Source organism: Letharia lupina (genome assembly GCF_014066315.1).
Source record: "Letharia lupina isolate WasteWater1 chromosome Unknown contig_9, whole genome shotgun sequence".
In the NCBI taxonomy this organism is placed as follows: domain Eukaryota; kingdom Fungi; phylum Ascomycota; class Lecanoromycetes; order Lecanorales; family Parmeliaceae; genus Letharia; species Letharia lupina.
Genome location: NW_023502978.1, coordinates 1,636,536 through 1,664,216, shown reverse-complemented (window position 1 = coordinate 1,664,216; position 27,681 = coordinate 1,636,536). Strand labels below are relative to the sequence as shown.

The window sequence follows — 27,681 nt, the reverse complement described above, 5'->3', positions numbered from 1 at the left end:
CTTCTCCCATCTAACCAGGGAAATGGGAGCAAGAGCGCCCACCGAAGATCGATTCTCGAGATCTCGTCCGTATTTTTAAGGAAACTCGTATGGGCAGACAATATCAGATTTGAAAGGGTGAGTATATGTTCAATAAGACTCTATAGGCGCATTAGCAAGGATGCTCAGAGGCACTACTCTCCAAAGATTTCAGTGTGGCTCTTCCTTGGGTTGTCATGGAGCTGAAAGGTACATAGTCTAGGTACCACGCCGCGATTATCATGCTCTCGCGGCCGCTTTTTACATAACTCTAGCAGATTCCTCGTGTACAGAGATTAAGTATGTTTCCCCAAGGGCGAAAACTGAAGTCGAGTATCGGGGGTGGCTGAGATCTCTCAAACAGCAAATCTTGTGAGCTCGAAAGTGCGATGTATTAGGGGTGCTGGATAATGCATAGCTGTTGATGGTCTAATCTACGCATTGTGTCTACACTGGCCGAAAAGGCTGATTGCCGCTTAGACTGGGAGGAAAGAAGTCTGAAAGTAGCTAAGATACTCTGTAAGTGACCCGATGCCTTCAGGCAAACAGCCACTACGCACCACGCTCCCTGCCATCCTCAATATCTTTTCTGCGTGTCTCGTTTGGCTTGAAATGTAAGGGAATCTTTCCGCGACGTCCACCATTTCGCGTGACACCGTTCAGTCCATGACTGATTTACATCCAGATAGAAAGACTTGAATCAGACACTTGAATTGAGCCTGTTCCTTGAAAAATGCTCAAAGCGGTCATCTGTAGTATTCGGTGCACTATCACGTTGAAACGAATTCTGCTTGTTTTCCAGAAGAGAACAAGGTGAAAACATCGAACCTCATAAGTACGCCAGCCCCATCGTATCGAACCCTTCCGCAAAAGAGGATCTGATCTCAGACTTATTTTCAAAACAGCAAAACACTTGCACTTGTCAGCCTCGTACGAGGGTGGTATGCTACACAATACTCCGAGAATTTTATACTTTGGAGATGAGCGAATTTTGGATCAAGTGTCTGCGCAGCTTGATGTATAGATTTAACAATAAATACTGTGGATATAATGGCCACGCATCTGCTCGAAAAACAAGAGATTTTGGACCAGACTCCTTGAGAGAAATTGGTCCTGTTTGTTGTTGATTGACGTGGAGCGAGGGTTGAAAAATAAAAACGGAAGGGAAGAAAAAAAAGGAATTGAACATAACTTTCATTGAACTGGGGAACAAAAGGAAAATCACCCGATAGGATTAGAGCAGTCAGCTTTCAAATCAGTAGAGACCCGTAGAGACTGTGCTCCGTCTATGTGGATGCAGACCTATCGAACATGGCCTCCATGAGTGGCAGTGACGGGACCAGGCTCAAGGTTGACGACTCTTGTGAACCGACAGGTCTTTGCCTTTCAATGTACCACTCGGCCATTTTTGCATGTCAATGCATACCCCTTAGTATTTTTGCCAATGCCTTCAAACCGCATTCTCAACAATTGTGATTGGAATCTTCGTGCTCTGCAAATCAAAGTCTTCAATTTTATGCTTTGGTTTTCGGATTCTTGAACAGCCTGGCGTTCAATTCAAGAACCGACTCTCACATATCAGGGAAACCTACTGTGACAAGTGACGAGCCAGCACTGTTAACGCCACATCTACCTGCTTCGACCCATTGAATATCTCGTTCCTTGACTCCCAGGGTGCTTTGAATCAAGCCTGAAGACCACATTGCTCACGTTCAGCTGAATACTCTCAGTCTTTCCCTCCTCGTTCCTCATACCTCATATCTCATGCGTACAAACTGGGCTACAAGTGTCTCTCCTGAGCCCGGACCCCGAACACCCTGAACCTCTTCACTCCGCCATCAGGAATAATCGTCATCTTCATATGCGTAAACGCCCTTCCCTCCACACTCTTCAGCAGTCCATCCGCAAACACATGCTCTTTATCCTTCTCACACCCCTGCATCCCTACAACCTCCACCCACCTCTCATCGTCCCCACTCACCACCTCCTCTCCCTCCGCATCCAGGCCCTCAACCCTCACTCCTTGCGGAAAGTTGCCACGGAAATGCATCGTATCGATCATCAAACTCCTCACCCGTCCCCGAGCTCCCAGCTTGACAACGACCCAATCGGAGTGCCCACTCTCCCTACTCCTCTTGGTCTCCCACCCATCTCCCATATCCACTCCCCGTCCCGGCATTAGTAGATTCCCTGCCTTCCCGAAGTGCTCATCGCTGAACCCAACGACTCTGCCGCCCATGAGTGCACTGCTCAACTCCACCTCCTCGGATTCATCCTTCGGCCAAACCGGTACCGCCACACCGTAGAGTCGAAACCTGGCGATGCCCCCATCGGGAAGCATGCACAACTTGACATGTGTCACTTCCCCAGTCCTTTCGTTGACAGTCCACGCCTGCCTCCTGCTAGCTCCACATCCCCTTTTCCCCAGCAACGGCCTCCAAGCGCGATACCCAGCCTCTATCACCCTCTCATCCGCCCCCTCTCCCGTCTCGTAGGTGCCCCAAACTTCCACACCCTCGGCATGATTCCCATCGAAGAACGCCGTATCTATCTCCACACCCCTTACCATCCCCGCCGCAGGGCCGAGGCGTATCACGACCCAGTCAGGAGGAGAGCGATTATGCCGACGGGTTTCCCAGCCATCGTACCAGGCGCCCGATTCGACGAAGTGGCCGGGCCGACGGATGGGGTTTGCGGGGTTGAGGAGGTTGGAAGCCGAGGCGAAGAACTCGTCGGAGAAGGAAAGGATGCGGGAGGTCAGAGGGGCGGAGACAAGGTCTGTGATTGTCAGTGATGGTTCCAGGCAGCCGGTGTGTACAGGACTATCGGACAAGGAGTCGCTAAGGGGTGGAGCCCCGGGAGATGGAGAGGAGGGAGCTTTACCAATGCACGTGGTACCGAAGGTACTGTCTATTTGGTCCGGCGGGATGAAATCGGTGGGGGTGGACTGGATGTCCTGAATTATTTCGGGGGAGAGTGCTTGGATTTCCATTTTTGGAGTGGTTCAAAATTTGTATAGGACATGTAACCCATGTTGTTGAAAGCGAGTGTCTAGAGAATTGGCTAGGTTCAGGTTTAGCCGTCATCAAATCGTTGGCTCGCCAGAATGCAAGTCATTCTACGTAGCACTTTGAAACATCACTAAAGCATCATTCTCTGTTTAGGGAGTACTCTCTATCAATACAACAATTGACCACCCTTCCGTGAGGCTTTCTAGAGCACGATCGTCCTCCTCACTACGATCCTCCTCGAGGATGGTCCTAATTGCTCGAACTTCCACAAGTTGATCTGATAAGATGCACTGCTCCCATGTAGATCCGTTCGGCTTCGGGCACCGAGATGAGAAAACCCTCACACGTCACTTGCTGTATTACCATTACCATGTACAGATCATAATGTCATCATCGTCAATCGTTCAATCATCAAAACTGCTAGTCAAATATGCGGCACACAAAGCCGCACAACCACCTGCTCTCAGCACCCACCCTGTCCCATCCTGACTTCCCAAGGATTTTGCAAGCCCGAAGATAGCACTACAGGCCAAAGCTGCTATAATTTGCGGCGCTGATATGGCCACATTATGCAGACCCATAATGGCACCAGCTTGAACTTCCACACCCATTGTCGACATCTCGTCGTCTGGAAAACCGTTGGTGCGGGTATTGAATGACTGGCGGGCAGCGAGCTCACTTCCGATGATAGCGAACGGTGCCCAGTGGGTGAGTGCCCACGAGAGGCCCACAGAGGCGACTAGAAAGGTGGCAGCTGCTTGTGAGGTCACCATCATGGTGGCAAACATGGCCAGAGCGAAGAAGATGTGAGCGCAGGTCCATGCTTGAGATATCCCAAATTTTGCTGTAGGCTTCCTTGCAGCGAGGCCAGGTTTGATAGAGACTCCCAAGAGTATCGGAAGTAACGAATTGGTAGCAAAAGCCACAATGGAGAAGAGGAAATTGGCAAATGTGCCATAACGAATCGCGTCCTCAGCGATACTAGTTTCCTTGCTCATAGCTGTCAAATCTGCAGACATCATAGACGTAGCATCTATGGTCTCTATGGCCACTAAAGACTGTCTAATGGCGATAGCGTGATTGGCATCTGCAAGTTGTTAGCGACGGGAACATTAGTCGGCGCAAAGTACTTACAGATTTCGCCCACATAGCTGCGGTGAAAGAGGCACTAGTCAGCTTGCAATCACTTTCAAGCTTGTCCATGACAGTAAAGAAGCCTTACGTGGTTGAATAGAACAAGAACGGAAACCACCCTATCCAGGCGCAGAACTGAATGTGACACACTTTGCGGATTTTTCTAGGCATGAATCGATATGTATGGATCAGGTCTCTGAATACCACCCCAACTCCGGTTCGTTCAAGTCTGACTGGTAGCGAGCGTGCACAATAATCTTCTCTGACAGTGCAATTTATGCTTGTTGTAATTGCCAGTGCCAATGAAGCAATCAGACACAAGCATTGAAACTGCGTCAAACCGCTCAGTCTAAAGAACTCAGGTAATACGGTAAATCCGCAAAGGTAGCCAAAAGCGTTACCGATACCCATCAAAACACTGGTCCAAGCGGCGGCTTGGGTCTGCTGGTGGGTGGGGCAGTTTTCTATGATTAGTGTACGCAGACCAGCCTGAATAGGCTGAATAGATACATTCATGGCGTATATCAGGGTGATCGCTAGCAGTATGATCAACATCCGTGGGGGCTGGCCCTGAGTATCTCCACTGAGAGGTGTCGTAAGGAAAGCAAGGGCCAGGGTGGCAATGATGACGCCGGCCGTGCCGCCGACTATGAAAGGTTTTCGCCGTCCCCAGCGACTGCGGGTTCGATCACTCAAGATCCCCACTATCGGTTGAAATACAACTCCACAGAGAGGAGCCGCCAGCCAGACAAGAGCGGTGAACGACTTGGAGAGTCCTAGAGACACTAGGTACGGCTTGAAAGCAGTCAGTAGTTGGTCAGAAAGGATAGATGGCATGAAATTGGAACATCCGTAAGGCCACTTACCGCACCATTAGACCTGACGACAGACCAAATGACTTGTAGCCTGCAGAATATTAGCATCGGAACGCTCACTTATGGAGACGGGCTCATGTTTACCCAGCGCCACCGCAGGTTAAGACGAGAAGGTAAGGCAGTGTCCTTGAGACTTCTGAGCCAGTATCTTCAAGCAAAAGCGCTTCTGTGGTTGCCATTTGCTCTCTAATATGATCATCTTCATGACGGTCAACATAGCTCTCGTCCAAGTCATAGCTTAGCTCAGTCATCGTATACCAAGTCGATTGAAGGGATACACTCCGACTGCACTTGCATCGCTACTCTCATGGGCACATCATAAACAGCTTGAAGAGCCTGTAGGCATTCTAGACGTGAAGTCCTTAAACGGAGGTCAAGAGACACTCCGGGTGCGCGAGGAATTGGTACACAGTGTCAGAGATCAGAATCGAAGCTTGAGAACGATGGCGCTAGTATACACTAGTGATTCGGCCCGTTACCTTAATGAGGCAACTCACAATCAGCCGGCACATGCGGCAGCAGGTGCCGACGGCTAGCAACTCTGCCCAATGGCCTTGCCCTTGCCCTTGCCCTTACCCACAAATCTCTTAGACTCTATCCTACAACACCGACTCAGATCATCAGGTGGACGACGCCGAGCGCTTCGCATTGTGGCATGTACTGCAATGGTCCTCGAGACTGTTCGTCTACGGATGCGGAGGCGGGTTGTTCCTGCGCTATCCCTTCGCCGCAGGATGCGAGGACCTCGGGGGTCGAGTGTCATTGCGTCGGTGTCTGTGTTTCTTGTGTAGCACAATTTCGCTTGCAGGCCGAGCTGTTGCTTCATCGCTCTGGTCAGTGGTCGGAGACACGAGGCAGGATGGTAAGGCCGTCCCGCAATACTTGGATGAGAATGTCATGCCGTATCAATGTGCCTGCAACTCAACGTATATTTCGGGCGCTTGCTGTGGGTCGAAGGATGGGATTGTACATCCTTCTGAGGCAATCTAATGTCTATGATAGTCAACACCCAACTATATATCGACATCAATGTCCCCTTCACTAAGCCCCTTTGTTCCTCCGCCCCTGCACACATTCCTTATAGAAAGTAAAAGACAAACAGACGAAAAATGCGCGCTGTCCCTTGTCCTGGCATTGCCGACGTGTACTACTGAGGGGTGATGACCCGAGTTGTGGCGAGCGTTTGGGGGAGGTGTCTGAGCTTTGGTAATTTTTGCCGAGCACAAGCAAAGAGAGCCCAGGTCGCCAAGACGCAGAATATAGAGTCGCTTCTCTGCTTACGCCCTACCTACGGCGGACGACGGCTGACACTACGACAAAACCAAACAAGAATTCTCTTTTCGTTTTTTTCTTCGCGATTTCTAGTAACTCTCTTCAAAATATTCTTTTTGAAATATTCTTAACTCTTCGAGAGGTACTTTTTGAGGCACTCTTTAGGGGCTACTCTCCGGGGTACTCTTCGGGGTACTCTCCGGGGTATTCTCCGGGGTACTCTCCGGGGTATTCTTCCGGGTATTCTTCGAGGTACTCTCCGGGGGTACTCTTCCGGGTGCTTACGACGGATATTTTACGAAGTTCTTCGCAAAAAAAAAAAAAAAAAAATTACGGGACTTTCCGCGGAATTTCCCGCGAATTCTTTTTTCGCACTTCGAATATTTTCTCGAGTGATTTCTCGAGTAAATCTTTAAGAAACCCCTCGAGTAACCCTCTAAGTGCTCTCTAAAATACTCTTCTCGAGTATCTCCGAAAGTATATCCTCGAATAATCTCTTAAATCCCCCTTAGATACCTCATAGAGAATCCCCTAAAATATTTCTCTAAAATATTTCTTTAAGAAATCTCTTCAAATTCTCAAAGTCGCGGGAAGAAAAAAATTGGGTTTGGTTTTGTCATAGTGTCAGCCCTCGTCCGCCGTACTACCGGCTATCAGCGGGTGACAATGAAGGGTCCTGTATGAACGTCCTCATTCCGGTATATCTGCTCCCCGGTAGAGCAGTTTCAAGAGTATGGAGTCAAAAGCGTTGCGCTTTTTCCAAGATATGGCAACGAGAAAGAGGATGGGGCTTCTAGGCGAAAGAGCAAGGTATCTTCCGGAGACGAATTTGGGACAACAGGCGGAGGGAGTTTCTTCACTCAACTAGCTATGAGGATAGAGTTGGAGAATTACCTGTCACCGAATGGACGTACGACAAAGTCTTATTTCTGTATTCATAGTAAGACAGCACCCTACCAATGCGACCTGTCTTTTGAACACCCCGAGCCAGTCGATCTCCTAGGTCCAAAGTCCCTTGGATGTTTCAACTCCGCCGCAATGTAATGTATATTTCATGATCGTCATTTCCCCCGTCAGCTCTCGTCACTCGGCGTATTCCAGTCCTTTTCTTCAATGAAGCTTCCATTGCCATTGCCACTGAGGTCCAGCTTTGCTAGGAACTCTGGTGGCACCGTTGGTATGTACCTTCTTTCCCTCTCCCTGTTCACGCCACCGTAGCCCGCACCGTAGCTAAGTCGCATGTCAACGGTCGTTGGTAGAGAGAACTGCAGCATGTGGGCAGGGTCCATCAACAATCTTTCAGATGGAGGCTCCTCTTCCTCTGGCTGGATCACTCCATTAAGCTCGTCAGGTGATGAAGTAGAGAGCGCATGACCCCCAGCCTTATCGAGTGACTCTGAATTGTTCTGTGAAGGTGATGGTGGTGGCGGATGTGACTGCCTCTTTGAGGCTTTATCGCGCTCCCGCCGCATCTGCTCCCACCGCTTCTGCGATTCTGTTTGCAGAGTGACCAGCCGCTTGCGGGCTGGTTTGGGCAAGGTTTTCTCCTCTTTCTCGTATCGATAGTGACTAGTTGAATGGAGTAACTGATGGGGTGTGAGTCGTGTCATTTGTTTTATAGTATTCTCCAGTGAATCTTGCGAGTCTGTCGAATAGTCAAGGCTGGAGAAGCATTGTAGCCATTGGAGAAGTTGGATGACAGGTGTAAGATGTTTCCGAGCCGCGTCGACTGTATTTTCGCCTGATGTCGAAAGCGATCCATTCTCGTAGTGCTCCGGCGATCGGTTGTTCGTCCTCGCCCAGTCTTCGAGGACGGAGATGTTCATCCGGATCTGCATTGCTTTCGTTCTCGCCAGGTACATCTTATTCGATAGTATGTGATTGAATAGCTCCGCTCCTATCCAATAGAAGAGCTGCCCAAGAATTTGAGAGGTGATGACGGAGTGTATGTCGTAGAGATCAAGCACGAAGAGCGTCGAGGACAAAAGAGATGCGACGTTCCTCGGTGATAATTGAGCTCTCTTGTTCGGTGGCGGGGGCTTGTAGCTCACCGGTTCTGGTTGAGCCTTGTTCTTGGATCGGAATATGTTCCATTCGCCTGCAAATTCGAGATGATCAAATGGAATGGTCTCGTGATCAAGAATCGCGCTCTTCAAGACCTTGTCCATACGCCGTTCTGCGTCTCTGATAATTAGAATGAAGATCTCATTGATGAGCTCTACTAGCTGGACCTGGAACTCAGTAGTCGCTCCTACAAGGCCAGCATCTTTCTTCAGATAGTGTAGCAGCAACGTAGCATTCGAAATCCAAAAGGCTAGAACTGTCATATCCCACTGGTGCCGCTCAACCTTGATATTAATCTTATCCATAGCTGAGAGCAAGAGGGTGGCCAAGAGCTCACGGCTTCCATGATAGTGGGCGTATCGCGCTGCAAGAAACAGAACATTTGCCGGTACCGGCTTTTGCGATGGCGACCGCTGCGGTGTCATGCTTGTGATGATGATGTCCAATATTGGCCCCAACTCATTTTCTTGGAAGACGAACATCTGGTCGTTTAAACACCTATCCCACACGAAATCTTGTTGCTCGTCACTTTCCTCAGGTGACTTTCGCTCTATTAGCTCTTTCATCAGCAGAGAAGTCTACTGCGACTTACTTCCGGCCTTTCGTCCATGCCCAAGCTTGATAAGTCGACTTCTAGATTCATTGAGCTTTCCATCATCATACGCCTTTTCATCTCGCTTTCCTCCATCTCTTGCTCGAACCTATCCTGGGAGAAGCCATTGTCGTAGAAGTCATCGACGCCCACATCTCCTATGCCATACCCATTCTGGTGTAGAAAGTCTGATATTTCGCTGTTCGGCGCTGCGAAGTCAAACGCTGTCCGCCCCGAAGATGACTTGATCGTTGACGAGGCACCGTGGTCCAGCAGCATCTTCGCAATATCCTTATGCCGATTTGTCATTGCCCACATCAGAGGTGTCCACTGATTCTTGTCTTGCCTATCCACTTCTGCTCCAGCGTTCAGAAGGGCCAAGACCACATCCTGGTGACCCTAGAAATAATGGAATAAATCAGCGCGTGACCCCAACGGGAAGATTTCGAACACGGACTCACAAAGCAGCTGGCGTATATTATGGGTGCCGTCCCTTCTTCGTCCGGGCCATTGATGTCGACAAATTTGCGCGCAGGACCCCGCAATACTCTGCCGACCTGATCTACATCCCCGTTGCTAGCAGCGTTGTGCAGTGACTTCTGTAGCATAGCCTTCTTCTCTGTGTCGGAAAGCTTCTTATCTGCAGCAATTGCCTCTTCGTCCCCAGCAGCTGATCCATCCTCCCGATGTGCAGCTTGGGCAGCTAACATCTCCATCAGCCTGGTATCGTTATCCTCGAGCCGTTGCGTAGCATTGTCGCTATCGTCGCGATCGTCATCTAGTGAGAGATTGAAAGCAAGCGGTTGGGCAGGCACGGGACTAGTGAGGAACTGCGATTGGCCTAATCGGTAAATTAGCGATCTCCTGCATTCTTCAGGAGCTCATAGCTCCGTGAGGCAACAACTACCTTGCCAAGCGTCGTACATCTCAGTCTCCCCAGCATAATGACGGATTGGCTGCCTATCATCGAGTGACTTGGGTAAGTCGGACGGCAGAGGTCGATGCTGCGGTACCTCCTCTGCGTCCTCAAAGCCACCCTCATCATCGGAATGCTGATCCCCAATGTCCATTGTGAGAAACGTCGGCGCCCCTCATCAGAAGCTGCCTAAGTTGTAGGTCATGGCTTTTCCAGCATGCCTTCTCAGGAGGCTGATGTCCGGGAGAATTCTTGATGATTCCAATCAGGATGTCGTCGCTCGATGGATCTCAGTATCGGATCAAGGAATCTCTCGAGCTGTCTGCTGCTTTCGAGATCTTTGCGGCACCCCCGCCAAGTGGTTACAAAAGGGGCTAGTGCGGTATACAATCATGCTTTCAGCCTTAAAGAGTTCTGATATTCGAGATCTTGTTTTCCATCCCTTCCCATCGTCATTTGTCTATATTCCTTTCTCTGAGTATTCCGAATAGCTGGGTTTACCATTGCGGTTGGTTCTTGTTTTGTTTTTCTGTTTCTTAATTCTGTGGACTGTGCGTATATTGTTCTTTGATAGATCCATTCCAATCAAAGTCCGTTTTTGTTGGTCGTGTGCATATGCTTTCCATCCCGTCCCATTCCAGTCTACAGCTTTTGTTGCCATTCATTATAGATAATCAGCGGGATTTAACCATCCTCTTTGATCATTATGACATCCGCAAGGGATAGCGAACAGGCGCCGCTGCTCGCTGATGATGCTCGCGACGATGAAGCAGACAGCGTCGAGGATGCGCCACAGGCCAACGGCAAAGTACCAAAGCGGGAGAAACCTCGCATTTGGCTCAGAAAGTCCTGGAATTGGCTGTTGAACAATCTCATGGCAACCGCAATCATATTGCTATTACTAGGTGGCCTTATTGCGCTACTGGTCTACTTTGCAGGTATGTTTGACTTGTCCCCAGCACCAGATTTGACTGAAGTCGGATTCCTAGTCGCGTACAATCAGGACAGTGGCGACTCTGACCCGGAAGTCCCTGACACCGTTTGCCTCACTCCGGCATGTGTCATTGCGGCTTCAAGGATACTGGAAAACGTGTCACCAAGATACCACGCAATTGATCCGTGGTACGTTATAACTTCTGAGGCAATTCTTCCCCGTTCATGCTCTCTCATGAGTCGTCAGGCATGTCTAAAGTGTTCTCCGCTCCTAAGACATGTCTCGCGACGTAGAATTCCTCCCGAAAGAGCAATGCTGACTCCGAAATCATCAAGTCATGACTTTGACCAATTCGTATGCGAGGGTTGGCAGGAGAAACACGATCTACGGGCAGATCAAGAAGGCGCATTTACAGGCACAATCATGGCGGAAGATTCACAACAGATTCTTCGTCACCTGTTAGAGTCCCCGTATTCAGTGGACGATTACAAGATGGAGATAGACTCTTCCGCCAAAAGGGAAATCTTCGAAAAGTTACAGACGGCATATAATGCTTGCATGAATGAAGAAGTAATTAAAGACATTGGCTCCGCTCCGCTTCTTGACATTTTGCGGAAGGTTGAGGAATTATTTCCGGCCGCAAGGCCAGATTTGTTCCCGTTGCTCAAGAACATGGACCAGAAAGACTTCATCTTGAAAGGCGAGAACCAACTTTCGAAGACCTTGACTTACTTGACGAGTATCGGCATGGATCCGCTAATCTCGTTCTATGTCACTGTCCGTTCCCGTTCGATCCCTGCTCTTTTCTCAAAGCTGATGTTTCTAGGCCGACGACAAAGATCCGGATGTCGTCGTTCCTTTCATAGCTGCACCACGCAGGCCAGGACTTCCTACGAAAGAGTATTACAAGAGACCGGAGTTAGTCGCCCGCTATGCCAAGACCATTGGCCAAGTCCTAGAAGCTTTGCTCGCGGAGGCCAAATCCGATTCGAGACCTCTCACAAGATTATGGACTCAAGTTTCTACGAAAAGTGCTGAATTGGTTGAAAGCATTGTCTTGTTCGAGTCCAAATTGGCTCAAGCGACACCAGATGAAGAGGATGCTGGAGACGTCACTAAATACTACAACCCAATGAACCTAGATCAGATCAAAGGCCTCTTACCGCAGCTATCTGTACAATATCTCGTCTCCACCCTGGCTCCTGCGGACTTCAAGCCGGCGAAATTGATTGTCGGATCTCCATCCTACCTCGAGGCACTTCCTGAGATCCTGCGAGGAACAAGTGCAGAGGCTCTGCAGGCGTACTTTGTTTGGAAGACAGTGCAAGCTTACGCATACAGAGTTGAAGACGACGCGTTAAAGCCGTTGAAAAGGTTCAACAATGAGTTACTAGGCAAGGATTCTGATGCGTCGGAGGAGCGATGGAGGACTTGCATCAAGGTCGCGGACAATGGGCTCGGTACGTGTTGAAAGCAGTCTTTGAGCTGGCTGAAGCTGCTGATCTTGTTACTATAGGTTGGATCCTCAGCAAATTCTTTGTGGAGAAAGCTTTCTCAGAAGAAGCCAAGCATTTCGGTGATCAGATTGTCTCGGACATCAAGGTGCAGTTCATCAAGACATTGAGGGGAGCGGATTGGATGAGCAAAGACGTAAGAAATCTCGGTATAGAGAAAGGTAGTGTCCTCTATTTAGTCAAAAAGCTAGAACATAACTTACAACTTGCGACCCAGTTCACAACATCAAACAAAAAATAGGCTACCCCACTAAAAGCCCAGATATCCGCGACTCTGCTGCCCTTGAAGAATACTATGCGGATGTCAATATTACTAGCACGGCCTTCTTCGGAAATGCACTTTCCATTGCCAAATTCACCATAGAGCGCGAATGGTCTGCTCTAGGTAAACCTAGGAATCGTGATGAATGGGGAATGACTGCAGACACAGTCAATGTTCGTGGTCTTAACCTGCGTGCACGTGTGGCACCGCCGTCGTTTCTGATCGCTGACACTCATCAGGCGTATTACAACCCAGCTGGCAATGAGGTTGTCTTCCCCGCCGGTATCATGCAAGCTCCCGTCTTCTATGATCCAAGCATACCTCAGTACCTGAGCTACGGCGCATTCGGATCTTTGAGCGGGCAGAAGCTGTCACACGGTAAGCCAATGCCAGAGTACGTGGATGCGCCTTAGCTGATTCAGCTAGCTTTCGATTCCATGGGACGTCACTACGACGAGACCGGCAACTTCACAGACTGGTGGGACAATAGCACCGTCGAAGCCTTTGAACACAAAGCGCAATGCTTTATCGATCAATACCACGAGCTTACAGTACCTAATCCTAACGGCGAGCCATTGCACGTGAGCGAACATATTGCAGATGCAGGAGGGGTCAAGGCTGCATTCGCGGCTTGGAAGGACGCCGAAGGCACTGAGCCTGGACAGCTTCTACCAGGTCTTCAGAAATTCACCAAGGAGCAGATGTTCTTTATCTCCTACGCGACTTGGTGGTGTGGGAAGGTGAGACCAGAAGCAGCTGCGAATCTTGTCAATCGAGTTCCACCTGTGCCGACTAGGGCTCGCATTCTTGGTACGATGGCGAATTCGCCAGATTTCAGGGAGAGCTTTGAGGTATGCATCTCTTCCAGCCCTCTAGTTTCTAACATGTACCCTATTCTTCATTTTGGAAAGAAATTTACTGACTGAAGAACTTGCAGTGTCCAGTCAAAGAGCCCACTTGCGAGTTATGGTGAGAAGTCCTCAGAGCGTTCGCTAGAGGTGATGTACAAATTTTCGCATGCTTACCGGCCTCCTTAAAAATTTCCGTCCCAGTATTTATTGCAATTAGCACAATGTAGAATATGGGCTGGAAAGAGAATCAAGCAAATACATCATCATTTCATATTGAGGATGACACAAGACCGGGAATGCGAGATCGAACTCTAACCTACGACAAAAGCCCAGTGTAAGTCCCCATAGAGCGTCAGTCATAGAGAGTAGTGGCCTTCCGTCGACGTGTGACTTGCTCACAGTTGAAAGAGAAGTCATGCAATGCGCAGAGATGGCGTCACGGATCCATATGCATCACACTCACAGCTTTCACAGAGGGTCTTTCGGTTCTCATCGACGGCTAAGGCGCAGCTATCTCGGCGCTTCCCATCGATTTTAATATTGCATCTTTACCACAGCGCCCTCATGTGTTCAAAGACTCTGCGGCATGTGAGCACCCGAACATACACATCTCGTAGCTCCTACCCTTTGGCTCTATTGCCGGGCTTCTATTGGTCTGCTTCGCCAGATCCAGCCGTTGAGTGTATGTGTCATGGCCCTACCCTCAAGCTTTGCCGGACGGTCTTGGGCACATTGTGCGAGTGATTGCAAGTGGCATCGTTCCTTTGTTGGACATTTGCTGGCGTACCATGTGGTATAGCTTGAGCCTCAGAACATGGAATCCGACCTCTGCTCATAGGTCATAGCTGCGTTTCCAAGATCTTCGGGTCCTCTGCGGCCCACTGCCCACGTGCAAGCCTTCCTCATAGGTCTGGACCGAGGCAAAGGCACATTGAAGACTTTAGACAGTTCTTTGTCGGAGTCTATACCTCCTTCGTATACACCAGGGACGAGACTACCTATTCGATGTATGCTCAACTTTTCAAAGCGGACGTTCTCCAGGAAGGTGTGGCTTCCAAATGTTTGCAGGAGGCCAGTAGCATCTATTCATCTACGGTGGGAGGATCTGCTCGTGTAGCCCTCCCTGGGTAGAGTGTGGAGGGAAGCATCATCGATGATTGCAGAAGCAAGGAGTTGACTAGAGTTTTTCGGAAGACGGAGGAATTTCTCTGCTACGGTTTTCCATCTGACAGCCCACTTCTGGTGATCAAACTGGGACAACTATGAGCTGTGTTGCATGGTGCAACGGACCCAGTCGCTTCGTGGAGTGAATCATTGTCGAACACAGAGCCATAACCTGCACTATCAGCACGGAGAGACTGGGCTGCATCTTGATTCAAATAAGTAACTCCAGTCTATCGGTAGCAAGAAAATCAAGTACCTAGAGTAAAGTACGATACTTTTACTTTCGCGCGTCGGCACAACCTTCACTTTTCCACCCGCGCTTACCTGGTAGCGTGCTTTGCCACGATCCGTGATTCGTCACTCATGGGCTGTCACTGTCACGAAGTCACGATACAAGAAGCGGCCACCCCGGACCACAGGGCCCATCTCCAAGCGGTAAGTGCCAGCGCCGTAACAATACCTACCCTAATCATACTTTAATAACAATAACAATATTAATAATGGTGGCGACATCGTACAGCATCCCCGCAGGAATTAACAATATATCTTCGGGCCTTGGTCTCGCTTCTCCTTCTGCAACCGGCAGTCCAATAAATCTTGAAAGATACAAAAGAGACCAGGGAGGAGTTTTCGGCTTTCAAACGACCGGTCTTTTTGGTGTTTGTCAAGCTTCTTCTGCCGAGCAACCTCATGCCTTACTTTACCATGTAGCCTCTAGAGTAGGTATACATAAAAGTAGTATTTAATTCCCTGTCAGCGCACGTTGGAGGAGCATACTCTGCAAATTCTAGAGATTACGAGTACCGTAGAGTACCGTAGAGTACCGTACTTTTTGAATGGGCCTTGGCAAAGATCTATTTGCCGAATTGTTGCCAATAAGGGTGACTTTCTACGGTAAAACCTCGGAATTCGGTGGCTTTGGTCGAGTACTGGTGGTGCTAGTGCCCTGCCTCCTGCTAAGGGGAGGTCCCCTCCTTCCAAAAACCAATTTGCTTGGAAATAGGCCTTACCCTTCGTCGGACAACCTCGATCTCACCTTCAAAGAAATTTACATCTCCTATTCACCTCTACCTTTCCCCTACTGTCTACACTCGCCACCCCTTGCATACTCAATTTGGCTGCATCGTCGATGGTTCCGGTATCGCGATGACTGCTTCAAGCCTCTCCTCTGCGACACAGCCTATCGGCGCTTGCAGCAGTTAATCGCTGCTGACTTGACCGCAACTCCATGGTCACCACCCCGCTCGACATTTGAGCGACCAAAACCGCTCAAGCGAGGCTAGCTCTGGCATAAATACTCCTAAGGTCAAGCTCTGGGTGCTTGTGAATCGCACGACAGTACACTCACAGCCGCCATGGCGCCCGCAGCAATGCTTCAAACCCCATCCGTCGGAGCAGGCCGTCCGGCAAGCCCACCCAAACGAGGATGGACCGAAGAGCGGCCTGAAATACCCTCTATACTGGTTGGACGTGGTCAGGAGAATGCCTCGACAGCACGCCACAACCTCGAACAAGGCATGGACTCCGAAAGGAAATCGTCAGATGATACGCGGACCCGAGGCCGACAAAACTCCCTGAAACGGACGAAGAACAGCACAGACGTTTTACGGCAACGCTCATTGAAAAGAGATGGCAAAGGCGGTGTAGTGGACTCCAATCCAGCCACAAGAGAAGGAAGGCAATTCACCGTGGCAAACGTTGGAAACAATGGCAAGATTTACTTGAGGTAAGATTGGTACTGCTTCAAAGCTCTCCTCTCTTTTCGATGAACCGTCAGTGTCAATGTACTGAACATGATTCCTTGCCAGACCCATCACACGGACTACCCCTAAGTCTCCCATGCCATCCTCTGCTTATCCAGTTGCAAGGCCTCCGAAGGGTTACGGACATGATACAGATGTCGAGAGTTCAACGGAGAAGAAACACTGGTCAGATACACAAGCGTCTCGAACACCAATACGCCCCCGCCGGACAAATTCCATTGATCGTGGAACGCAGCGCTCCAATTCCATGTCCGTCCGATCTGTCAAACTTTCTCGCAGCGGCTCGGTGTCAACGATTGGTGCTGGCAATAACTTAGAAAACGCCCAGATCAACATTGTGATCAACCAAACAGACCCAGCACCTAGGTATCCTGGAGAAAAAATAATGCCTTCACTGGAAGTGCCGATACCCCATTACAGGCTTGGAACGCCCAGATTCAGTACTCGGGGGACGGCCTTTCTACACAGTCAAGTCTACTCCAGAGCTTCAACTGTTGATGGCCATGAGTCATCTATTATTTCGGGACCAGAATACGATACCTTTTTCCCGGTGCCACCTGGCGTTGAGACTCACTCGTCGCTATCTCGCAGACATTCTCAGAATGCTCCGCAACAGCATAACGGTCAAATGACACCTGCAGCGGCCCGGATTCCGATAACAACTGCCTCGCCAGTATATCATCGAGCGAGAGAACCCATCATACCAGCCATATACGACTCGATCGCTGCCAACCCGGACGATCCGGCCATTGTTCGTTACGCTATGAGCACTCGAGAAATATCGGCCGCGTCCCCAGCTCGGCTTATAGCCCAGATTACATCAAAGAACTTTCTGGACTACGAGCTACTTTCAGACTTCTTTCTTACCGTTCGGGCTTACCTGTCAACCCATGACCTGCTGGACTACCTACTGACGAGATTCGAGTGGGCAGTCAATCGATTCGATGACGATGGTCGAGTCATTCGTGTACGAGCCTTTGCTGCGATTCGTCACTGGGTCCTCAACTACTTTCCCTACGATTTCGTTGTCGACCGCGACCTTCGTGTTAAGTTCTGCCAGCACCTTAACACGCTGACGCATCAGGTTCGACTGAGGTCATCTAATGAGCCGAGTGACTTGAAGCTCATCATCGACCTGAAGAAATGTTGGAACGGCCGCTGCGCCCTATATTGGGACAACCCGCTTGGAGACGTCGACGGTCGCAATGATATTGATATCAGTCCCGGCGGTATCGTGGGCAGCCGCGACAGTCGACTCACTCATCCGAGCGAGCTCTGGGCAAGGATCGCAGAGTCTTCATCCCAGCAAGTGGACCAAGCGAAATCTGTGGCCGCACTCCACAACTGGGTCGACAGTGTTATTGAAGCTGAAGATCAGGGGAAAGCGAAGTCGGACCGTGGGGTATCTGTGACAACCTCACGCAGTCTTCCAATGTCTACTCCGTTGAGTGAGCAAAGCATACAAGCAATGTCTTGTTCTATACCAGGAAAGACAATGAAGGCGTTTGCGACTCAATCGCAGCGTAACGTCGGTCCGCATCCCATACCTACCACCGTTCCACCAGCAATTCGTCGAGTTGGCCCCGCAGCTCCGTCAGCACAAGCGAACGAAAAACCTCCTCATTTGAAGCAAGGCCATGAGCGAAGCGGAAGTTTCTCAGACGCTCTCAGGGACAAACGTACATCCTTACCCTTGCAGCCGGAGCACTCGACTGAACAAGCTGTAATGGCATTTCCATTCTCTGGTAGCCTCATCCGCGGCAACGTCCTTCCGCCCGCTTCACCTTTCATCGACAACCTAGCGCACCAAAAATCAACCTCTAGCCTGCCAAAGCATGCTAACTACGTTGATGGGCTCGATGGTAGCAAGGTGACAGTACGACCAATGAGTCCAGGAGTCAAAAACCTGCTGGGGACTATTCGTCGAGCTATAGGCAGCAAACAGAACTCGAGCACACCGACCCCAACTCTATTATCAACCGCACCATTCATGGTCGAGATGAAAGATTCGACGTTACCTATGCATATTGCGTATAAGATTGAGGGTTTTGGTGATCAACACCATCAACTTGAGGCACTCAAGAACAATTCACGCATAGATCTGCTATGCGCTGACATCACAGATATGTTTGAGCGTGCAATGACGCAGGAATCGAGGCAGATGACGCGACCTCTCAGCAGCATTGGTGTTGCTTCTGGCAACGAGCGCGAGCAGCCGTCACCTGATCCTCGTCAGCTATCAGGCACACCTGAGAGAGAAGCTCTCCAAAGGGGTCACAGTGAGATGACTAATGGTAGCCAGTCTATCGTCATCGTGGATGATACGGCCATGGAACCCCCAGTACCGAGTCTGCCTGAAGAGTTCCGGAACATGCCAAGCGGCGAACCCTCACGCGAGTTCTCGCGTCCACTTTTCTCGATGACCGATCTCAATACGCCACCTTTGCCTGCCGCTTTTGAGCCTCTTGTCACTACGCAGCCTCCCGAACGTGAAATTCGGAATGACGATCATACCGCATCTTCTGTCTTGCTCCCTCCTTTCACTATTCCTGCGTTACCAAGCTCTCCAACAGAACATCGGAGCTCGCGTATCTCGGAACGTATCAGCCGTGTTGGGCCTTCAGACCAACCCAGACCGTCGATGGCCACGGGCAAATCCTACGTATCATATAGGTCCAGCCGTTCTGGACCTAAATCGCTGAGAAAGTATGCGTCATATCAAAGCGGCATGAGAACAAGTGGGCCAGATCGCAGCGTGGAAGCTACCACCGCTTCAGATTCGCCTCCGACATCCTCAAAGGAACAATTCGATCAGCCCGCAGGAAGAATGCTTCGAAGGCGACCTGGTGGGGATCTTCGCGCTAATCATAACGTGCATGAGATGGAGCCAATACCTAGGCCTAAATCGACAGGTTCAATCACTACTTTCACAGACTCGATGCATAGCTCTGGGGCACATTTGAAGAGAACAGCAAAAAATCCGCAACAGTCATTGCCTGCCCCAGCGCAAAGTGCCCCAGTCGTTGCAGAAAAAGCTATATCGCTCATGAGTAGTCGACCTTCTCAGCCAGATCTACGGCCATCATTCGAAGCTGCAGTTGCCGAGTTTGCTCGTATACCTGACGATGAGGGAGGCGACCTTGAGGCTACTCTTGCAAAACTCGAAGGGAAGTTTAGAAAAAGCCCTGTGGGGTCTTCTGGAAAACCTTCCAATACCGGTACAGCCACTATGGTAAATATGGGGGCAAAGGAGCAATACGCTCAACAGTCTCGAAGCCCCAAGCCCCAAAATAAAGAGCATGAACTGCCCTGGGTAGACGCGATGCTCACTCCGCCCGCAACAGCTACGAGCGCAGGACCTAGTGGCCAACCTCGCACAGCAGGTACAAGAAATGATCACAGGGATACTATGGCTCGAAGCCTCTATGCAGAATCCGAAGAATCTTACAACTCCATCCCCCTTCTTGAGAGGGGCCTCAACAAGAAGGCAAGACAGACTGCGCAGACAGGTTCTGACCAGTCCAATGTCACTGTTCCTCGACCTCTGTTCAGCCCAAGTCAGCCCAATGGCGGATTCCCCAGAAACGATCAAGCTGAGGAGTTATCTCTTGCGACTGACAACGATGACGTAGGGAGCTATGAAGCCTTCAGAAGAGGCAGGTATCGATCATCGATGCCAAGTTGTACAACTGATTCTTTCCTACTTGACGATGATGAGTCTTTGAGCGATCTGTCATCGGAGCTTTCTGATGAATTTGAGGCGCCCAATGAAGCATTAGAGGAGGCTTATGGATCCTCGGCGCGCTTTATGCATGGTGGTATGCTGCCACCTAATGTCGGATATGCGCAGGGCTACCTGCCTTCGCCTCCAATGACCACCGAGAATGCGATGGCTATCACCTCAGAGACCAACCGCATTCAAGAGCAGAGAAAGCCTCCTACGCCAGAACCCTCACCTGTCAGCAGAATTACAGAGCCAGGAAAGAGTCGCTCACCGGGAGAGGTCGACGGATCCGTCTTGCAGCCTTTTGCGAATACCGTTCATCAATTCCCTCCAAGGCGACATATACCTTTCATCCTAGCCTATGATGCGGCGATACTTGCACAGCAGCTGACTATTATTGAAAGAGATGGCCTCAATGAAATCAATTGGCAAGATCTAATCGATATGCGCTGGCAGCACTCTTCTACTCAGACCTTGAACTGGGTGGAATATCTTCGCTACCAAGATCCTACGGGCATCGAGCTCGTCACTGCTCGCTTCAATATCATCGTCAAGTGGACTCTGTCTGAGATTGTACTGACGCAAAATATTGAGGAGCGCGCATTAGCAATCATCAAATACATACACATTGCACAGCATGCTAGGAAATACCACAATTACGCTACTGTCCTGCAGATTACCATTGCTTTGACATCTGTCGACTGTGCGCGTCTGACGAGGACGTGGGATTTGGTGCCTGCGTCGGAGAAGGCCATGCTGAAGGAGATGGAGACGCTGGCTACACCAATCAAGAACTTCCACAATCTGAGACAGGATATGGAGAAGGCTAACCTTGATGAAGGCTGCATTCCTTTCGTCCGTAAGTGATCTATAGTTGGCCTTCCACCCTTGCTTTGTCTAATTGTCTATGTAGCACTCTACATCCACGACCTTACCTATAACGCACAAAAACCATCCGTTGTTGCTAGCACGCGCGACAGTGAGCCTTTGATCAACTTTGAACGCTTCCGCACTGCAGCTACTATCGTCAAGAGTCTCTTAAGACTCATTGACGCGAGCGCAAAGTACGATTTTCGTCCCGTTGAAGGGGCGTTGGAGAGATGTCTGTGGATGGCAAGTTTGAGTGATGACATGATTAGGATCAAGAGTAGGGACATTGAGCCTTGAGACGTTTTATCAACCTTCCGGATTACGGATTTCAGAGCATAGCTGGGATGGAGCATGGGCAAAAGAACACGGCGTATATCTCTCGATATAATTTACGACGGAGCATGGGTATGGCTTGGGGTACGACTTTCACGACTACGACGCTGACATGAATTTTGGCATTATTGATTTATCATATGGGCAGCTTGAGGCTGAGAACGTGGGTTTGGCATATGGGAGGAGGATTGAAGGCTCTTGGAGCATTGGCTACGTTCCTTCGTTGTATAGCCTTGGGATAGTGGATGACATATCAGTATAGCGGCAGGCTTAATTTAATGAGAGCTTTTAACGACTTCAGATCTACCCTTTTTCTTGTCCTGTACCCACTGACCGAGGGCTTTCAGCATCTCTGCCTGTTTCACAGTAAGCCACGACAAAGGATGATGTCAAAGCCTGAAGCAAACTGTTTAATTAGGCATTATTGACTATAAAGCTGTCTAAACTGATAGACATTCCAGACATTCCATCCATCTTCCTCCCACTCATCCTGCTAGAGATGTTGCCCAATTTCATACCACTATGTACGCCCCCAATTCCCGAAGCGATAAAAGAATTTCCCAAAGCAACCGAAGAAAATATGCGATATGTGGGGTATCATACTAAGTTGCAACCAAGCAACGTTTCCCAAGCCAAGCGAGGTAGGTTCAAAAGCGTCCGCAGCACCGGTCGCAAGCAAACAGCAGCCCAAAAGACGTTCATCGCGTTTTCCTCCTCTTACCATGGCATTAGCAGAGGCCGTGGAAGATGTTCACGGCTTCTTCCTCCTCTTGGTCTTCCACTCCACCCTCGCAACCCGCATCAACATTTCTTCGTCTTTCACCGGTATCCAGCTTGTAAGCACTTTCATAGCGTTTTCGAAATCAGACTCTAATAGTATTTCCCGCGTACCGTCGATTAGTGCGGCTGAGACGGCATGGAGGACGTCGAGGCCGCCGTTGAAGGATGATGGGGAGGGTGAGAGAGAGGCAGATGGGTCAGGGTCGCCGAGAAGCATGAAGACATCCCAGACGCGGAGTTGGGCGGGGAAAGGGATGGAGTAGTTGAAGAGGGTGAGGTACCAGCGGGTGCCGTAGGCGGTAGGGGAGATGTTGTATTCGTCCTATTGCGAGCCCATTAGTCAAACCCATTCAAAGATCACTCTTTCGCGTTTGGTAGATGGCGCAGACTCACCAACTTCGCTGCCACCTCCCCCTTTCCGAGCCAATCTCTCTCAAACTCTTCAAGCGCTTGCATTAAACCTTCGAAGCCGGACTGGTATAGACGCTCCAGACCTCGAAGCTGCCACAGGCGCACGAGCATGACAAATGTGATTTCCTCGTCGAAATAGCAGAGAAGAGTAGCTGCTAGGGCAGCCATGCCTTGTACGTAGCCTGTATCTGGGAAGTAGATGGAGAGGCAGTGTAAGACTCTGAAGAGCAAGCGTTGCCCTCCTCGATAGCGCCGTCTGAACATGATGTGGCCATTGATTGTCCGGGGAACATCGATGTCGATTTGTACATCATCCGGAGAACTTTGAGTCAGTAACTTATTGAAGACAGCGATGAGCTCGTCGTCGCTTGGGCTACCTCGCCGCTTCTTAGCACTAGCGGTCAGGAATGCACGCCATGCCGTTGCGCGCCATCGGTCTGGTATACCTTTCCACGTCCTTTCGATGACCTTGGGACTCTTAGTGTCGAATTCGAAGACCATGCCACCACCATTCTTGTTCCTGTCAATCTTAGCCATCTTCCTCCATTTCTCCTCTCTCTCCCATTCGCGTCGCTTCAGATCGTCTGCCATTTTGCTGTCTTCTTCGTCCTCTGCAATGTCTGCCAGCCCAGGAGGAAGTGTGAGCATGTCGCCTGCTTCGTCCACGCATCTCCTGTCCTTGTTGTAAGGAAGCCTGTTTGCAGCAGAGCGAGTTCTGGACTGGTTGCCGGTTGTGGTCCGATATGAGCTCTGTGAAGACTTTGGACGGACAATCCTGGACACAGGTGTCGACGACGAAGGCATTGCCGCAGAGCGCGCTGGGCTTTGAGCCGATGGTGTCTTCTTGCCCCTGATCGTACTGCGTTGTCTTCTCGGGGCGTCTGAAGCAATTTGCAGGAGCGTACACATACGCTGTATACGGGGGGGTTCTGGCGATCTCGCTTGGCTGGAGTTCAGGGATGAGGCTTGCGAAGATGGTTTGCGTGGAACGATGAATCCGTAACGATCAACGTCTCCGCCATTCAGATCCTCCCAATCCTCAATCCCACCCGCTAATTCGTTGGCTTCTCGGATGATCGCACTACTTCTCTTGCTCGTGTTGGTCGTTGCCTGAGAAAGTACTCTGTGGGCCGATTCACCGTTCATAGTGATCTGTGGCGTATTTGCCGGACCTAGAGACAAGTTTGACACCTGCCGTATACTTGATTTTTGCACTTCGATTGGCCCGTGGCCCATCTTGTCGTGCACTCCAGCCGCGCAACTAAAGTCCTCTTCCGCTCCGCCCTCGTACATTGACCGGACCTTGTAGGAGAGGGTTTCGTCATTTGCGGATAGCACCCTCGTAGGTAGACATGGCGGTGGGGACAGTAAATCTTTGCTCAACGTCCTCCGACTGCCAATCACTCGTCCATTACTGACAACGCGGCCATGCCCTTTGTTCGCCTTCTTGCCTCCTATCAGCATGCTCCCTCTCTTTGAGAACTCCACCTGCCCAGGTAACGTGAAGTCCTCGAAACTCCCAGACGGTATCTCCGTCAGTATGCTCATGAATGGTAACTGCGGTATTGCAGGACGCTCCGTCTGCTCCTTTGATCTTGATTCCTCATCTCCTGTAGTATTTGGTGTGGGAGAAGGGGCCGCTTCATTCGCCGAGAAACTTGGAATGCTTGGCGAACGTTTCATGCTGGTCGTCGACTCAATATCTGTTCCCAATGTCGTTCGACTATCTCTTGTGGTAGAACTCGAGGGCGCCAGACCCGAGTCTCTCCTGGCATCATCCTGTACTCTCAACCGCGCAGCTTGAGGGGAAAGGCGCTGATTGGAGGTCTTGGGCCGTCGGAGGCCATTGAATGCGGTATGAGATGATCTTGAGGGAGGTGTAGCGACAGTAATGGGTATGGGAGGTTTAGCAGCAATGGTATCGTTGTAGGAAATAGCTTTCAGACTTTCTCGGCTGGGCGGCCTCGGGGAGAGAGGCGCGTGCTTCATTGCGGCGCATTAGGAGGCTCATCTTTCTCGAGCGACATCAGGTGCTTGGAGGGATGAATAGATTCCGCAGGTGAGTTTCATGGCCTCGTGTAATGGTCAGAGTTCATTCAGGTCCGGGTAAAGTATTGATGCGTTCGCAAATCAAGGTTTCCGCAGCTACTCGCATCAAGTCTCGAAAGAGGCAGTTGCAGTTGCAGTTGCAAACATCCCCCTCGTCTTAAATGTACTTTACCTATCTGAGTCGTCAGAACATACACACTACAGACGATTGATTTACTAATTGCCCTGTATGAACCTTTTCCACAATTACAACAGCAAATACTTGCGCTTTGATACCCTGTGCTTGGCGGCAGATGAAGTGGCCTTTACCCAAGACTGCCACCTTTGTCTGCTTGAGTGGCTATGACATCTCTTGGCTTACTAATGCTGCATCAAGTCTGCATACTGGACTTTATTATACAGTCCTGACCCTCAGACCTTCTCCAGCACGTGAAACTCCTAGCTCACAAGTTCTGAACCCCTTTAAATACTTCATACTTGCATTCCAATTGCCATTCAATACACCTCCGATCAATGTCAGCCGGCTTGTCGAGCAGTGCAAAGGCCCCATTTGGATGAAACGCCTCCGTCTTGAAAGACCTGCAGACTGTCGAATGGCTCAATTGACAGACGGTCAAGGCGGCCTGGACTCAGTATAGAGCTAACAGAGATGTTCAGCGTGCTTCTACCTTAAAAACACCGATGGCTGGCATTCCAACGTTTTCGAATGACTTCATGGAAATTTGGGACCAAGCCAGCATCATGCAGTCTTTAGATCAGAAGATGAACGAGATCACATGAACGAGTAAACAATTTTCAAGTACGAGTACATATCATGCACCACAACACCGCACTCGTGCACTCATGCACTCAAACGCATCGCCACATTCCAACACAGCTCTTCTTGCCTTTACGGACACTTCTCCAAATTCGGGCCGGTCTTCTGATTCAGCGAATCACTAGCGATGCAAGCCGCCCAGCTGATCTCAGCTGTTTGCGCCGGGACTCTAATGGAATAAGCATCGTCACCACAAGGCTTGCAAGCCGGCCATCCGCCGCCACCACAGCTATGCTGGTTATCCGTGATAGTTTGCCATGGTGTAACGGAGGTCATGCCACAGGTATAGCCTCCCTCGGGACAATTCACACTGAGAAATATTAGCCAGTATTCACCAATCAAGGTCTGGGATGAGGGAAAGGAAATCGTACCCGTCACTGGTCCCCTCTGTCGTTGTGTAAGAGTAGCTCACTGAAGGGGTGAAAGCTATTGAGCCGATTTTAGGCCTGTTCGTTGTCAGTGCTGGCCTCGCTCACACATCACTTTCGAAATTATGCAACTCACAGATCGAGTGTCAGTCCACCACCCATAGTAATGGTGTAGCCAGCGCTGGTAGATGCGCTGACCCCAAGAGCGCATGTTGTGGTATCGGTCGATTTGCACGAAGCGACATCTGTGTCGAGGACAGGAGGACCATAGTAGGAAGGGGGCGGCACTAGCGGTGTAGGTGGTTGTTGGCTGAGGGCAGTAGCCAACGGGCATGACACTAGCGAATGCTACACCCGCGAAGGCAAGGGGGATGATGAAGTTTTGGAGCATTGTGAATGGATGGTTCTATTTGGTATGGTTTTTGGGGGATAGCTCGAGCGAGAGAGGATCGCTGTGTGTCTTGGTTGCAATACGGGAGTCCAAGTCGATAGGTATGGTGGAATAATGTCTGACTTACGCGTCCAGCATGTCTGTCTTATACTCGATCAAAAATCGCTGGACCGTGTCGGAATCGCTAAGTCATATTCACCTCGTCACCGACCAGCCATAGCCCCAATGGTATACGAGTCCTTGGAGACTGGGGAACAGCAATTGGAAGTATAACATGTGATGAAACAACACGCTACAGCAATACGAGGCTGACTTGGGGACGCGGTACTTGGAACACACTTGTAGTCAAAGAGCAGATCATAGCAGATATCGATAGAAGACAAGGCAAAGCACGCACCTCCAAGGCCTTGCTCAGACATAAAGCGTTACATGTTGCAGTCAGAGCCCCCGAATTTCTACATTGGCTTTCTCAGGCAGTAGAGCCACTCAAGGCAGAGTCGTAGTTGGTTGGCTCCATGTTCTATTCTATCAGATTGTAGTCACCTACAGTGGTAGGTCAGGTTGGTACCTTTCCCATCGCATGGTGAGACGCAGTAGCTGGATATGCATCTCGTTCATTGCCGGACCCCCAAAATGGCTGTGCTCGACGCGTGGACAAGAAGAGGCTCGTATGCATGCGAAACACTGAACTGATCCCATGGGGCCATGAGGTCCTGTTCCTGCATGATATGACGTCGGTAGGATGTCGTCCGTGGCCTTTGAGGCCACCTACGTGCGCCAATAAGGCGTGTTGAGGCTGAGGTCTCAGATCGAAACACCCTTCGTTCGTGGCGCACACGGCGAAGAAAAAGATAACGACTGCTTTTCATAGCGATCTCGGTCCTCTAACGTTGCTGCTTTGATACTTGGAAATCAAAAGAGGATGGCGAAAGTTTTCAGTAGTCAGCAGACACCAATGTTCAGCCTCAGGTTGGAGTTTCTGCAGCTTTTTCATATAGTTGCTTTCCTTAAGATGTGAACATCGGAGACTGGATAATATGCCTGTTACAGATCATCGCTTTTCGAGTCGGCTGCTGTTGTTTTAAGCTTGTTGATAAGATTACATGAAACTTTGGTGTTGGGTTTTATTCGAGGCTCGTGCGGCGTATAAATTTCGTCATTTTGTCTTGCCCTGAACTCTAAGTCAATCTCAGATCATCGCACTTTAGTGTTGTAGGGCGCAGCAGGGAGCATCGATGGCCAGTCAATGGTCATGGACAGAAAAATCTCAAGACATGGTGCGATTCGTAGCATCCGATATTCCTACCAGCAATTGGGTGGGCACTAGGCAACCCTAACAACGGAGCATTGCGGCGGCAAGACGCTTCGATCATGCCCGAAAGATACGTCGAATTTCCGTAAATAGCCATCTTCTCGAGTAATAATGGCGTGGCGTAGATTCCCAAAACAACCCACGTATGACCGATGTGACTTCCTAAGTTGGATCCGTGAGATTTGATGGGAGGAAGATGCGAGCAGATTCATGCACGTCGCAGGTACGCTCATACTAGAGAAAGACCTTTACCCGA

At 50.1% G+C, this 27,681-nt stretch overlaps 7 protein-coding genes across 7 annotated transcripts; 2 read left to right on the top strand and 5 right to left on the bottom strand.

Moving 5' to 3' along the window:
- Positions 1 to 1,798: 1,798 nt before the first annotated feature.
- HO133_010979 (uncharacterized protein) lies at positions 1,799 to 3,010 on the bottom strand (the record flags this gene model as incomplete). Its single annotated transcript, XM_037301828.1, has 1 exon — positions 1,799 to 3,010. The coding sequence occupies one exon, from the start codon at positions 3,008 to 3,010 to the stop codon at positions 1,799 to 1,801; it is 1,212 nt and encodes a 403-aa protein (XP_037153462.1).
- Positions 3,011 to 3,433: 423 nt separating this feature from the next.
- Positions 3,434 to 5,289, bottom strand: HO133_010978 (uncharacterized protein; the record flags this gene model as incomplete). Its single annotated transcript, XM_037301827.1, has 6 exons — positions 3,434 to 4,116; positions 4,164 to 4,180; positions 4,252 to 4,282; positions 4,565 to 4,958; positions 5,030 to 5,069; positions 5,123 to 5,289. 6 exons carry the CDS (start codon positions 5,287 to 5,289, stop codon positions 3,434 to 3,436), a joined length of 1,332 nt encoding a protein of 443 aa, XP_037153461.1.
- Positions 5,290 to 7,383: 2,094 nt separating this feature from the next.
- Positions 7,384 to 10,036, bottom strand: HO133_010977 (uncharacterized protein; the record flags this gene model as incomplete). The annotated part of the gene is made up of 4 exons (XM_037301826.1): positions 7,384 to 8,916; positions 8,967 to 9,365; positions 9,428 to 9,807; positions 9,874 to 10,036. 4 exons carry the CDS (start codon positions 10,034 to 10,036, stop codon positions 7,384 to 7,386), a joined length of 2,475 nt encoding a protein of 824 aa, XP_037153460.1.
- Positions 10,037 to 10,588: 552 nt separating this feature from the next.
- Positions 10,589 to 13,565, top strand: HO133_010976 (uncharacterized protein; the record flags this gene model as incomplete). The annotated part of the gene is made up of 9 exons (XM_037301825.1): positions 10,589 to 10,820; positions 10,872 to 11,004; positions 11,152 to 11,593; positions 11,643 to 12,276; positions 12,333 to 12,491; positions 12,548 to 12,765; positions 12,832 to 12,970; positions 13,019 to 13,443; positions 13,530 to 13,565. 9 exons carry the CDS (start codon positions 10,589 to 10,591, stop codon positions 13,563 to 13,565), a joined length of 2,418 nt encoding a protein of 805 aa, XP_037153459.1.
- A 2,397-nt stretch (positions 13,566 to 15,962) lies between these two features.
- HO133_010975 (uncharacterized protein) lies at positions 15,963 to 21,261 on the top strand (the record flags this gene model as incomplete). Its single annotated transcript, XM_037301824.1, has 3 exons — positions 15,963 to 16,333; positions 16,416 to 20,953; positions 21,008 to 21,261. The coding sequence occupies 3 exons, from the start codon at positions 15,963 to 15,965 to the stop codon at positions 21,259 to 21,261; spliced, it is 5,163 nt and encodes a 1,720-aa protein (XP_037153458.1).
- A 787-nt stretch (positions 21,262 to 22,048) lies between these two features.
- HO133_010974 (uncharacterized protein) lies at positions 22,049 to 24,477 on the bottom strand (the record flags this gene model as incomplete). Its single annotated transcript, XM_037301823.1, has 2 exons — positions 22,049 to 22,399; positions 22,471 to 24,477. 2 exons carry the CDS (start codon positions 24,475 to 24,477, stop codon positions 22,049 to 22,051), a joined length of 2,358 nt encoding a protein of 785 aa, XP_037153457.1.
- Positions 24,478 to 25,426: 949 nt separating this feature from the next.
- On the bottom strand, positions 25,427 to 26,251 carry HO133_010973 (uncharacterized protein; the record flags this gene model as incomplete). Its single annotated transcript, XM_037301822.1, has 4 exons — positions 25,427 to 25,664; positions 25,726 to 25,800; positions 25,859 to 26,032; positions 26,241 to 26,251. 4 exons carry the CDS (start codon positions 26,249 to 26,251, stop codon positions 25,427 to 25,429), a joined length of 498 nt encoding a protein of 165 aa, XP_037153456.1.
- Positions 26,252 to 27,681: the final 1,430 nt, after the last annotated feature.